The following is a 13,534-nucleotide window of genomic DNA, read 5'->3' as shown; positions in this document are numbered from 1 at the left end:
GGGAGGAAGGGTGATATCATTGGTAGGGTGTCGAGCAGATATCACGAAGGTAACTGACCCTGTGCAACAGTGGCAATTCTCCCGATCCTATCGCAAAGCTTCTAACGTGAAGGAGGAGAAGATCACTTGAAAACTACAACTTGTTCCTTGACTAAATATCCATCAAAAAAAAAAAAGAAAAAAAAGAAAAAAGAGAAATATTTATTGATAAAGTATTATATTAAGTGAGATATTCATCGAGGAACGACATCGGTTTGTGTCTATATTCCTTTATCCTCTGTCTGTCTATTTCTGTCTCTCTCACTCTCTCTCTCTCTCTTCTCGAAGAGGATTCAGTTCTTCTATTCTATTCGATAAAAAGAAGATAATAATAATAATAATAATAATAATAATAATAAAAAAGGGAGGATAAGGTGAAAAACACGATTTGAACAGTCGAAACATACGTTACGTCGAATATTATTTCAAGTAAAACGATCGAGTTAACAACAGGCAGGGAGAAACCCGGCAGGCTGTTGGGACGTCTGATAGGCGCTCGCGATTGCTCGTTCCGCAGTGATTTATCTCAACACTCCCAAAACGGCAACCCGTCGTTGTCGTGGTGCTGCCGGGGCCCCGCCGTTAGCCGCGAGAGATCGCGAGAAGGGAACACGGCAGAATCGATCGGAGGATCAACGAGAGGATCGGTTGCCTCCTCCGCAAACGTTACCACCGCTTCCTACGCCGCATCTTGTTGGCGGCCAAGTGAGATGGAGAAGTCCTCGGCGCGCTTCTCGGAGTACCTGTTCGCCAAGATGGACGGGCAGGACGTCTCGGCCTCTCAGGGTCCCCGCAAGGTGACCGCCGACACTAGGAAGTGGATGCGGGAGAATCTCTTGCTTATGATCACTCTGTCAGGTGTACTTCTTGGTGTGATCCTTGGTAGGTATTTCCGAAACAAAAAAAAAAAAAAAGAAAAAAAGAATAACCATTTATAGTAATTCGTTTATTTATCTCATTATTATATCGCGCAATCAATTTATTGATCGAAATATCCCTACGGAGGATACTTTATCTATTCTTTAACTGGACATACATACATACATACATTTTCTTCTTCTTCTTGTTTTCTTTTGAATATGGTAATAACGCGATAAGAGTGAGATTGATTGATTTGTTATTTATGATATTAAAAAGAGAAAAAAAAGAAAAAGGAAGAGAGGATTAAAAAAAACAAGGCATATTTTACCCTACCCTAACAGTTTTCTCCGTAACCGCATTTGTTTATTTATAAACATCGGACGGGGATGGGTCAAACGGCTTTTACTTTGCAGGATAAAGTGCGAATTAATGATTTACCATAGAAGCCAAAGTAACCGATAATTGCCACCTCGTTATATTACGCTACGTGTCATATCTATTCTCGAAATTTTAATTATCCCATTCGATATTTATTATTTTAATAGGATAAAATATTTCAAGGATTTTTTCTCTATGTCTACGTTTTTACGTATTTTTATAATAATTTTTATCGATTACAATACAATTATTTTAATTTATTTCAATAAATAAGGGGTTAAGTTGCTCGTTGTAAAAAGAAAGAAAAAGAAAAAGATCGAAAGTTATCTTAAGACAAAAAAGATTTAAATAAGTAATAGAGCCATTCGTATTTCTACCGTATCACACGTGTACTCTCGATAATCAATGGATTGTACGGATGTTGAAGTAACACACGTACCAAGTGCATATATGCAAATGTATGGTCGATAAGTAATTGCTTGTCTATAGAATGAGAAGGGAATATCGGGCTAGGTACATATACATTAAAGTTATTGTCCTTTCAAATTCCCACATCGCTTTTGTATTCTTTCTTTTAGAAAGAATTGTCTATCATACATGTAAATATAATACGTTTCCAAGTACTGGTCTTTTAAAATACAGGATCGATCCTATCTAATAAAACGATATGATAAAGTTCACGAGCAATTTTCACCAAATATTTTTTCTATTTTTACTATTATTTTTACTATTATTTTTACTATTATTATTATTCAAAGTGACGTGTACAACTATGACCAAATAACGAACTATTTTACCATTGGCATTCGTATGTTTTCTTTGCATTCGATCGAGTTCGTTACTGTGTTGAAGCAAACAACAGATACTTATCGTTATTGTCCATAGTGGAACACCTCTCATTTTTATTTCTACCTTTTTTTTTCTTTTTTTCTTCATGATTGATCATATGTACACTGTCCTTTATATTTCTGTTGGCCTTGGTTCTCTTGGCATATAGCTGCTCTTGGCATATCGTGAAAACGATTTATCACGTGGACTCTTACTTTAATGTTCTTTATATCTCTTCGATGCGATTTCAATGACAATATATTTCTGTGCCATAATTTGAGAAACTGAATAATATCGTTAACTTGTCATCATTAATGGTATCAACTTTGTATTATTTGAAAGAATTCCTTTTTTCTTTTTGTTTTATTTTTTTGTTATTCGTGATCATGAATCAAGCGTACGACAGAAAGCTCATAATAAAACAATGTGGCTCTCGTTGATAATTCAATACCCAATGACATCAGATTTTCGTCGCTAGAATGTTCATAAATATTAAATTAAATTACAAATCAAAGCCAGACTATAATCTTATGAACTATTTTTGTAGAATAAAGAAAGTATATTTTACAAAGATAATTATGCAAAGAATATATCACAAAGTCGGTATTTGCGTCGATCGATAAAGCTTAAGTTTATGAGAGTTATATTTTATATTTCCACGTCAACGATATAGATTTTACTTACAAAGGTACGCGTAAAATAGTAATCGAGAAGAAAATTCAGTATAATTTACGATACGAATCATTTTCCAACTTTATTTCATCCGTAAGGAAGACTAACACGAGGGATCGTTCGATTATACGCTTTCAAATGACTATCCAATAATATTTAATTAACTTTACGAGTGGAGGAAGAAAAAAATCAATTTTCTATAGTTTACACTTCATAAGTATACAAAAAGAATTGTATTATAAAACGTATTTTCATGCATTCATAAAACATAGTCATATGTGCAATAATCATTTATTAAAAAATAATTACAAAAATTGTTATCATAATCCTATAATAATAGATAACACAATAAGTAGGAAACGTATTTAAAAGAGAAACGTCACGCACGTTGCTCTTTAGAAATGGTTATGCATAGAAACGTTTCCTCGTATCTTCAAGGCTTTTACTCGTTAATTTTCATATCTACGATGCTCGAGTCATCTTCGCAATATCGATCGTGAATTTCGTAAGAATTCGTGCCAACGAGGACGTAATGAAAAATTCTGAATGATTATGTTCAAAAGAAAAAGAATACTATTCTAATGCGTGTGTGTGTCGGGCGAATAGGTCGGGGTGGAATTGATTACGTGTGTATTCGTACGTTATTGACGACCCAGTTCGAAATTACCGTATTCGTTACGTAAAACTTTTGCTGTGGTCACATTATCCCGTTAAAAGGTGTCAATCATCGACGAGAGGTTTCCTTCAAAAGTCTCATCTAATTAACTTTTCCTACCGAAACTCGATCTTACTTAAACTCGTATCTTTAACATGACCCTTTGGAAAGGATCAAGGACGGTTTCTGTTTCTTCTTAATATTATATCGAATTAGAATCCATATAGAATGCACGTAGTGCATTTCCACCTACGATTTTTCGGTAATCCTTTCGTTCGGTAAACCTTTCGTTGAAAGATTATTCGAAAAGTAGTTATTTTCTTTGAATAGAGAAAGAGAGAGAAAGAAAGTAAAGCTTAACTTATCAAATGTCTTCTTTTCTACGAGCTTCTTAGTACGTCTTATTAATTTTTATTTAAATACAATGAAACGTTCATCAACGCTTTCAACCAATTACTCGGTAACATCTTATATTTTAAAAAAGAAACTTTATTCAATTAGAAATATAATTATCTCGATAGGTAGGATACTTCAATCTAAAGGAGTTGGTTAATTTCTTTTTAAATCTACTTTTACCATGTTACAGTATCTTTTATTACAAAAATGATCTTTTATAATTAAAGGATTTGGTTTGCGACCATTGGGCCTTAGCGAAGACGCTGTCATGTTGATCAGCTATCCTGGAGAACTTTTTATGCGAATATTGAAATTAATGATCCTACCGTTGGTAATTGCTAGCCTCATATCAGGTAAGTTTTATTATATATATACTTTAAACAACAACAAAATAATAATACATTTAATATATCACATTTATTAAATATCATTTTTTTTTTATTTGATTATAAAGGTTCAGCCAGTTTGAACGCTAGGATGAACGGAATGATAGCCGTACGAACTCTCGTCTATTTCATACTCACGTCTTTCCTTAATGCCGTAATAGGAGTTATCCTTGTTCTTGTTATTCATCCTGGAAATCCAGGAATCAGGGAATCGATTACACTTCCGACTCACGCCAGAGCCGTCAACATCTTAGACAGCCTTCTGGATTTAGGAAGGTAATGAACAATTCTACTTTTATCTTCCATCTTGACATTTTCCAAGACGTAGGAGTCGACAAGTTTCATTTCCATTCCTAATAAATTCTTTATTTCTTCTCTTTCTTATTGTCATTCAATAAGCTTGTTTTATTTTTAACCAAAATAACATTGAGCCGTGGTTTATTGCGTGAAAACTATCGTAGGTGTTGATTAATGAAAGATTTAACTCGTATAAGAGAATAGAAAAAGGAAAAAAAGTGAAATATCGTAGCTTCTAAGTTGAAGGATTAAGGTCGCTCGGTTTCACGATCGCCAAAACTATTAAAACGAAGAACACTCATTGTGATCACGAACACCACTACATTTACTAACCAAGAGACCAAAATAGATGTGCATCGATCGTGCGTGATTTATTCATGCGCGAAGTACACTTTTTCCTTGTCCGTGGTATCTTTCGTCATATGGGCGGCACTACTAAACGTTTTGTTCAAAGTCTTCGAATCGTAAAGTGTCCTCTTTATAGAAACGCTACTTGGGTGTAGAGACGTCATTTAATTCAATCGTTTTTAATGCTTTTATTTTTAGGAACATGTTTCCTGACAATCTCTTTCAAGCTGCATTTCAACAGGTAAAAAGAATCTTCTTTAATTATTTATATCAAAAAGAAATCAAAAGATTTAATAATAATAATGATAATATATGGATATTGTGTTTTAAAGGCACATACCGTTTACGTACCAAGAAAACCACCGGTACAAAATCAAACCGATGGTTTATCGGTCAAAGTAGTCGGCGAAGAAGACCTGATAAGAGTGATCCAATATAGAAGTGGTACCAATACTTTAGGCATCGTCTTCTTTTGTCTAGTCTTTGGCACTTTCCTAGGTACCCTTGGCGAAAAGGGTCAGGTTGTGATAGATTTCTTCAAGGCTGTTTTCGAGGTCATTATGCGAATGGTCTCCACTGTAATGTGGTACGTAAATCTTAACAAACAACAAGAAATAGAATCCAATTGAAATTATAATAGATTGATTATTAATCAAAATGATTTTGATTAAACAGGATGACACCAATAGGTATAACTTCAGTAATAGCAGGGAAAGTCCTCGGTGTGAACGATCTGGCGTTGGTAATGTCGCAGCTAGCCTGGTTCATCGTCACGATCGTGATCGGTGTCTTTTTCTATCAGCTGGTGGTGATGCAGCTTATCTACCTGGCCGTCGTGAGAAAGAACCCCTTTAGATTCTACGCCGGCCTCGCCCAGGGTACACTCACCGCCTTCGCCATGGCATCAACGTGAGTCGTCGACCTTCGAATCCCAGCCCGACCTTCAGAGAACCCATCACGCCTGCCTTAAGGGGCCTCGGTCGTCATCGTCATTGTCGATTTCGATCCTGTTTCTCCACTTTTCTTTTTCTTTTCTGTTTCCTAACATCATTTAAGAGAACAGAAAGAACGTTAAGGAAATATCAGTTTCTTCTATTCCCAACACTGAAAAAAAAAAACAAAAAATAATCATTTTTCCCAATCGTCTTTCTCTCAATATAATTTTTTTGTAATCTATTTATCATATGTGACTCTCTTACGTGATGGTGATCGTCCTATTAAATCTGCACGCGCACGATATACCGATGACGACGTGAAGACAGTGAACGTTTTCGAGAAACGGAAGGGCGTGTCGAAACGACTTGAATCGATTTTTTATAGAAACAATGTGTTTCAGCCAGCCGAGTGGAGTGGCTTTACGAGGCCGTGGTCCCCGAATCCTATTCCCTAAAATTTGGCCCTAAGATTTATACGGCGTTTAAAAGATGTATTATTTTATCTTATCGTGTTGCATTATCGTTTCCATATTGCGGAAAACGTCTTGTCTCAATTAGGTTTGTTATATTTTTTTTTTTTTTTTTTTTTTTTTTTTTTTTTTTTTCTTTTTTCTTTTTTCCTTTTCACGTCGACAAAACGTTGTATAATTCTAGCCGTGATAATAATCCTTTCCCATCCTTCCTAGAACATTTTACACAATCTCTCTATTGTTATCGCGTTGTTCGCGAGGAGAGCTCGTCATGCCCCATGAAAAAGTGAGAAAGAGAGAGAGAGAGAGAGAAAGGGAGAGAGGTATGCAGTTCCGGGTGGCACTTAGGATGTGGATTACTACCGGTACCTGATACTCCGTGACTCGAACTTCCTCCGATCAATTATCGATTTTAAATTACGGAAGTTCGAGTGAAAATCGGAGTGAAAGATTTCCACGTAACGCACGTAAAATGAACTCTTTCATCTAGGCAATATATTATGTTTCATTTTATTTCAAGTTGGTGGAACTCTTCAGGAAAATTGTTAATATCGTTCAAACCGGAAATCGGCTGACTCCGTGTCACCTGGACTGATTTGTGGCGTGGAAGCTTCCTCGAATTTATTCGAGGAGGGCTCCACGTTTGATAATATTTTCATCGTTTATTTAGCTAAGTATTAGCATTTTGTACAATTTTTCAAGAGGAACTGGAAAAATATTGGTTGTTTGCGCCGAGCCCGCTCTTCCAGGTTTGACGGGGACGTCCTTGACTGGCGAGAGCTGCTGGACCACGTGCGATCATTATTTTTTACATCTCGATCATTCATTTGTGCGGATCGCGCGAAGCAACGATCATTTTTCCAGTTCAATGACCTTTCCACGTTCCCAAATCGCTGACGTAGAATTACTTTTATATTAAAGAAAATGCGCAAGAAATAATTTCATCAATCTATCTTGAACACACGCAAAAATTTATATTAAATATTATTTAATATTTTCGATATTTCATTAACGAATCGCGTTACTTGTATAAAGTCTCTTTATTTGTTCGTAAAAATATTATTAAATCCGGTCTTCCTTCTTCGTACCTAAAATTGTAAGTGTGTTATTCCGAAATGTTCTTCCTTAAATTATGATTCGAAAATCAATGTTAAATTTTTAGAATCGTTCGGTATAATTCGAAACAATTTTCTAAATATCATTTCTACGTCAATATTTCCACGAATTCATTTCCACCAGCCAATAAGAAAAAGTATCCGATGGAAATCTGTGGTTTAACCAGAACGGTCGACCTCCAGCTTTCCTTGGTTCCTCTCTCCCTCAACCCTGGACCTTAATCACTCAGCCATAATCATCGTTAACGTCGAATCATCGACAGTGCATATCTAATTCAACCTGTTTTCTCTGTGGATTAACTTTTTCCAGAAAAGAATCGTACACAACTGTGCGTACACTGTGACACTGTGAGACACTGAGTTATCAGTGTATCTGAACAAAGACTATATGAATATCATGATGATGTATTAGAACACGCGCTGCACGCGGCCTTTTGCAGGTGGTTGACACTAACAAAAAGAGAAAGAGAGAGAGAGAGAGAGAGAGAGAGAGAGAGAATGACCGAGGGTGGCCCTTGGTAAGTATTTAATGGCCGCAGATGAAGGTACATACAATTGTCTGTTACAGATTAAATTAACTACAACGTCAACTTGGAAATTGGACCGATTAGCAGGCAACCTCAACCATTATCCGTGATTAATGCCGCTTGATTTTCAGTTCTTCGTCACGGTCATTCTGGCTGTCCTTGATAGATTCTCTGATGTCTCTCGATCCTTCTCCCGTTCGTACGTTTAGAAACGAAAAAGAGTTAGATGAACGAGTCTTAGTCGACTCGTTTTGCATATCATTCGGTTTCGTGAGCATGAAATGACCTCTCCGTATTGTTATCATTACTATTATTACTGCCAATTCAATCATTTCGTATAATATTATCCATATAGATGAATATGTAATAATACGATGATACTATACATTTCTAAAATATTAATATCGTTTAGAAAGAAATGATTTCTTTTAATCGATAGAAAAAAGATCTCTTACTTAACGCCAGAATGATCCTTATCGGCAGCAACCCTGGGGCATGCGGATTTATCCTTTTTTATTAAAAACGAGAACGTTGGCCTGGTGTTTCTCTAACATAGCTTTGTACAGGGCCGCCGCACTCCCCGTTACTTTTCGACTGATGACCGAGAAGCTCAGGGTCGATCCCAGAGTCACCAGATTCGTCCTCCCGATTGGGTGCAACATCAATATGGACGGTACCGCACTCTTCGTCGCGGTCGCAAGTATCTTCATCGCTCAGATGAACGGGATTATTTTGGGTTTCGGGGAGATCATTACTGTTATGTAAGTTTAATATTTAATATATTTGTTGTTCAATAATCTTTAATAAACTAGTCACAAGAAAGTTCATATCTTTCTTTTTTGTAGTTTGACATCCACAGCAGCATCCGTTTCTTCAGCTTCAGTTCCAAGTGCAGCTCTAGTTTTATTACTAGTTGTTTTGAGTGCCATTGACGCACCTGTTCATGACGTTTCTCTTCTATTTGCTATTGATTGGTTTGTGTAAGTTTCTTATTTTATATTACAATTATATCTGTATATAGATATCTTCAACATAATTCAATACAATCTATATACGAACTATGTTTTACAGAGATCGTATAAGAACGACCAATAATATGTTAGGAGATTGTTATGCGGCTGCTGTAGTAGAACAATTGTCTAAAAAAGAATTAATGGCATTGGACGCAGCAGCTTATCAGGTAGATTACAATCAATGTTAGGGTAATTATTATATATTTAAGTATCATTACACACTAATCGGTATTTGTGATCTTTCTTCAAGTCTGAAACAGTACTGCCCACAACCTTAGCCAATGGATGCATCTCGGCTAACAGGGTACCCGATCCTGATACTATCGTCGTTGAAATGCAAGACGACACGAGGATAGCCGGCATCGCCAAGTAAACTAACTTGTTGGTAGGGCTAGGCTATCACTTTATATGCTCATTAACGACATTTGCTTTGCAAATCCAATCAACTTACTCAAGCTTATCGATTAATACTTTTTTCTTATTTTTTATTTGAAAATCAAATGCTTATTAAATCATCAAACCATCCTCTAATACGCTTTTATTTCTAACTTCGTTTGTTTTTGAGGGTGAGTCGTTGATTACATCGTAGATTACATAAATAATATATCGATGGTAATGTAACGCGCTTGTCGTTGGAACGATTCATGAAACGAGTCTCGAACTCGACTCACCACCATGTGGCTTGTATGCAAATCATTGCGCAACCAGCTTTAAAATACATACAACACGATAAGTCGATACGTGATGATGTAAGAACATTCAGTTTACACGTTATAGTTCAATGATCAGGCTAGAGCTACGTGGAAAAATACTATTGTCTGTTCTGTCTATAAATGAAAGTCTGCTTTATCGTTTTGTTATTTGTAAATCGATCGTTCGTTGGATGAATATTTAATAAGAACCAAACAGTGCAAACTTCAATCCTTTCTTTCATTCGACTAATTACATAAATCTAACATTAATTGTTGTCATTCGTACCAGAACATATTATCACACGTGATGTAGAATCATTTGAAATACCTTCGATTCATTTTGATCATGCATTTGTTGCATTAGATGTATTATCCCTTTGTTCATGTCAGGAAACAATCTTGCTATTAGTTCGAACTTCGTTATCAAAAGTGATACTTTAAGACGTTATTTTATATTTGGATATTTGTCCTTTTGTTTTGTTTTTAGTATCAGCGTACTACCAATACCACGAAGTGTAACGGAGGAGACCGTTTGACTAATGGCCGATCTCGCAAGACAATTTAATACGGTATACCAACGAGATATGCCGATCGAATGAGAACAAAAACTCTCAGTGGCGAGGTTAAACATTAGGCACGCCAGTGCCTTTATTTTCCCCCTAATTCATTTCTTTTTCGTTTAATTTTATTTATAAAAAAAAAAAAGAAACTAGAGTTATACCAACTTTTCTCAATTCCCCAAAAGAAAGAAAGAAAGAAAATGTCGACAGAGACACTCGGCTTGGACACTCGATGACTATAAGAAAAGTCACGGATTTACTATTTCTTCATTTTTCGAAAGAGTTTAAGTGAGCAAAGTTTTTAGAGACTGCGATTCGATTTACCCGTGAAAAAGAGGGATAGATAAAAAGAGAAGGTTCGAACGCAAGACAATTTTAAATGGAACAAAATATTGAAACAAAAAATGAAATGAAAAGGAGTCAATATCGTATCGAGACGCGCGTGCGTTTACGATACAAGAGTAGCAATAAAATATTTGAGATACGTAAGTTTAAAAAAAAAAAAGATACAAAATGCGCTTCTATAAATTACTATAGGAGCACCGAGGTGCGGAGATTCGATGATTCGCGCGTAAAAAAAAATCTATCGCTCGTGTATACTACGAAAGTGTGTTTTCCCCGTCAATTTTTTTCGTCTATTCTTCTCTAATAGATCTTTCTTTTTTCTTTTGTACGATTTTTTTTCCTCTTATTTTCTTTCTTCTTTTTTTTTTTTCTTTTCTTTTTCTAAAATCAAAATTGGTACTCGTTACTCCGAATGAAACGGTAGTTTTCGGAACGATAAAAAAACGATGGACAATTTTGCTGGTAAATGAAGAAAAAAAAAAAAAAATAATTGTCGATTATTAACGTGAAAACAAAAAAAAAAACTAAATATTTAGTCTGTCTCACTTGACAAGTGATCATTCGCATCGTCGAATGGTGGTGCCTTAATTTCGATGCGCCCTCGGATTAGGTGCGATGAAAGTAATGCGCGTCGTTGATGTATTAATTTTCATTAACGTTTTAACAAAACACACACATCACCATTAATTCTTTGAAGAGAAACAACAACAACAATAACAACAAAAAAGAAAAGAGAAAGAAGAGAAGGGAAAAGAAAAGAAAAAAAACAAACGAGTAATGTGTTTTCCTGCAAAAATGTTCTTGGGTATTATTATCGTCAAAGATAGACGATAATGATAACAATTAATTTAATACTTTGTATTTAATCATCGACGTACGATGATCGATCGATCGATCCTAGTCAATGACGCGAGAGAAATCGTGTCAGTTGGTTTGAAGAAAAACAAAGCAAAAGAAAAAAAAAAAAAAAGAAAAAGAAAATGAACAAAAAGAAATAAAAATAAAGTAAAAGAAATAATTTCATCGCGAGTGATACCTATAGTAAGTGAGACACATCGTAAGTGAGAACTAGTGAGAAGAGTGAGATTTAAGGATTTATAAACAAATGTACATTATAAACGAGTAGCGTTTCCTGCGTGTTAAACGTGTTTAGCATCATCGAACCCTTTGAAAACAAACAAAAACAAAACAAAAAAAAATAACAAGAAAAAACAAAAAAAAATCATTTATAATATAAAAAAATGCATTAAACAAATACAAGCCTCGTCCGATAGTTCTTAGCAATCAAATTACTCGATCGTATTTCCCTCCCCGCTTCGGGGGAGAAAATAATGATGATTATTAAAGAATAATGCACCACATTATAAGGGATTATACGTAGATATCCTAAGATATTAAACAAAGTTCGTTGTAATTAAGTATAATTACATATCCGCGATGCGTTGCTAGTCGTGTAAGAGAGAACGTAAGAAATACAAAAAAAAAAAAATACAAAAAAAAAAATAAAACAAAAGGTGCTACGAGATATGTTTACGCAAGACTAATGACGTCGTTGTTTCTTCTCACGAATGAGATAAAAAAAAGAGTTAGCCTAGCTTTTATTTTTATTCTTTTTCTCGTAGTATAGTGTTCGCGTCCGTCATTGGCTATGATGATTCGATTGCTTGTATAATAAAAAAAAAAAAAAAAAAACAAAAAAAGAAAAAAGAAAGAAAGGAGAAACAGAAGAAAAGTAAAAGACATGATAATCAAAAAAAAAAAACAAAAAACAAAAAGAAGAAGAAGCTAAAAATTGATTACAAAAAAAGAAAGAAAGAAAGTAAGGAAAAAAAGAACAAACGTTGTTGCTTTTTTTTACATTCTCGTCGATTTACTTACGATAGAATCGAATTCAAATCGATTTTTGCGACGAGATAGATAAGAAGAGAGAATTTCAAATGATACTGATACAGGTATAAAACGTCATATCGCGCAGTTTCGCGTTTCATTGTTTGTCAAATTAACACACGAGAGGGTAGTGGGGGAGGGGGGGAGGGTTATCGTATAAAACGTTAACTATCATTTTCGAGACCCTTTACAATCCTCGATTACTTTTCGGGTGAGAAGAGGCGTGGAGGGGAGAGGGTGAGGGAACTAGGTTAAAAACTTGCGAGTATCGGATTTGAAAAACAAAATGTGTGAGGAAAAGTAATAGGATACTTTTTAATATATAAGTAAATAATCGACGAACAAAAAAAAAATTGAAAATGATATAAAAGATGTTCCGATGGTCATCTTCACCGAGTCTTCTCAAAAGATTAAAAAGTTGTTCATACCAGTTCGAACTTTTCGCGAGCGACGAATGCGATGAACAACGCATCAATCAAGATAATAATTATTCTGTCTCACTTTTGTAATTAGAGTGTTCCACAGTAAGACAGCTCGCCTTCCAAGTATATATATACACTACAAACATATATATATATATATACACACACATACACACACACAGACAATGATTAAACGAATGAAAGGGAAAAAAAAAAGAAAGAACAAACCCAGCAACATATGCATCCCACTTTTATCATCGTTCACGAGTTATCGAGGAAAGTGTCGTTAGTATTTCGTCCGAGAACAGAATACCATTGCAATTTTTATCTCGATGTTAAAAAGAGAGAAAGAGAGAGAGAGAGAGAGAGAGAGAGAGAGAGAGAGAGAGTAAGAAAGAGTGAGAGAAATGGAGCGAAAGGGAGAGAGAGAAAGAGATAGAGTGAAAGTGAAAGTGAGAGAGAGAGAGAGAGAGAGAGAGAGAGAGAAAGAGAGAGAGAGAGAGAAAGTAAGAAAGAAAGAAAGAAAGAAAGTTAATTAGTTAGGTCCCCGTTTCGGTGGGACTGATAATCAAGACTGGACACGCCATACGATAAATATTATCGTCTTTTTCATCGGCATAATGTATTATTATGGGTAAACGATTCCTATAAGGTTTCGCTAATTTTAGACAAATTAAATAGGTAGGTCGATACGTGTTTTATCGTAGA

The 13,534-nt window shown here is 35.2% G+C and overlaps 1 protein-coding gene across 2 annotated transcripts; it reads left to right on the top strand.

Moving 5' to 3' along the window:
- Positions 1 to 436: 436 nt before the first annotated feature.
- On the top strand, positions 437 to 12,209 carry LOC106788063 (excitatory amino acid transporter). 2 transcript variants are annotated; one of them, XM_014751023.1, is made up of 11 exons: positions 437 to 921; positions 4,057 to 4,182; positions 4,284 to 4,491; positions 5,059 to 5,101; positions 5,193 to 5,446; positions 5,536 to 5,769; positions 8,474 to 8,668; positions 8,753 to 8,887; positions 8,979 to 9,087; positions 9,171 to 9,289; positions 10,100 to 12,209. In XM_014751023.1, exons 1-11 carry the CDS (start codon positions 750 to 752, stop codon positions 10,146 to 10,148), a joined length of 1,644 nt encoding a protein of 547 aa, XP_014606509.1. In that variant the 5' UTR covers positions 437 to 749; the 3' UTR covers positions 10,149 to 12,209. The 2 variants fall into 2 exon arrangements, with proteins under 2 accessions (XP_014606509.1, XP_014606602.1); XM_014751116.1 differs by having other exon boundaries at positions 9,171 to 9,305.
- Positions 12,210 to 13,534: the final 1,325 nt, after the last annotated feature.

This window comes from Polistes canadensis, unplaced genomic scaffold, assembly GCF_001313835.1.
Source record: "Polistes canadensis isolate GaletaPanama2010 unplaced genomic scaffold, ASM131383v1 scaffold_0, whole genome shotgun sequence".
Classification (NCBI taxonomy): Eukaryota; Metazoa; Arthropoda; class Insecta; order Hymenoptera; family Vespidae; genus Polistes; species Polistes canadensis.
The sequence above is the reverse complement of the archived record's forward strand: the minus strand, read 5'-3'. Positions and strand labels throughout refer to the sequence as shown.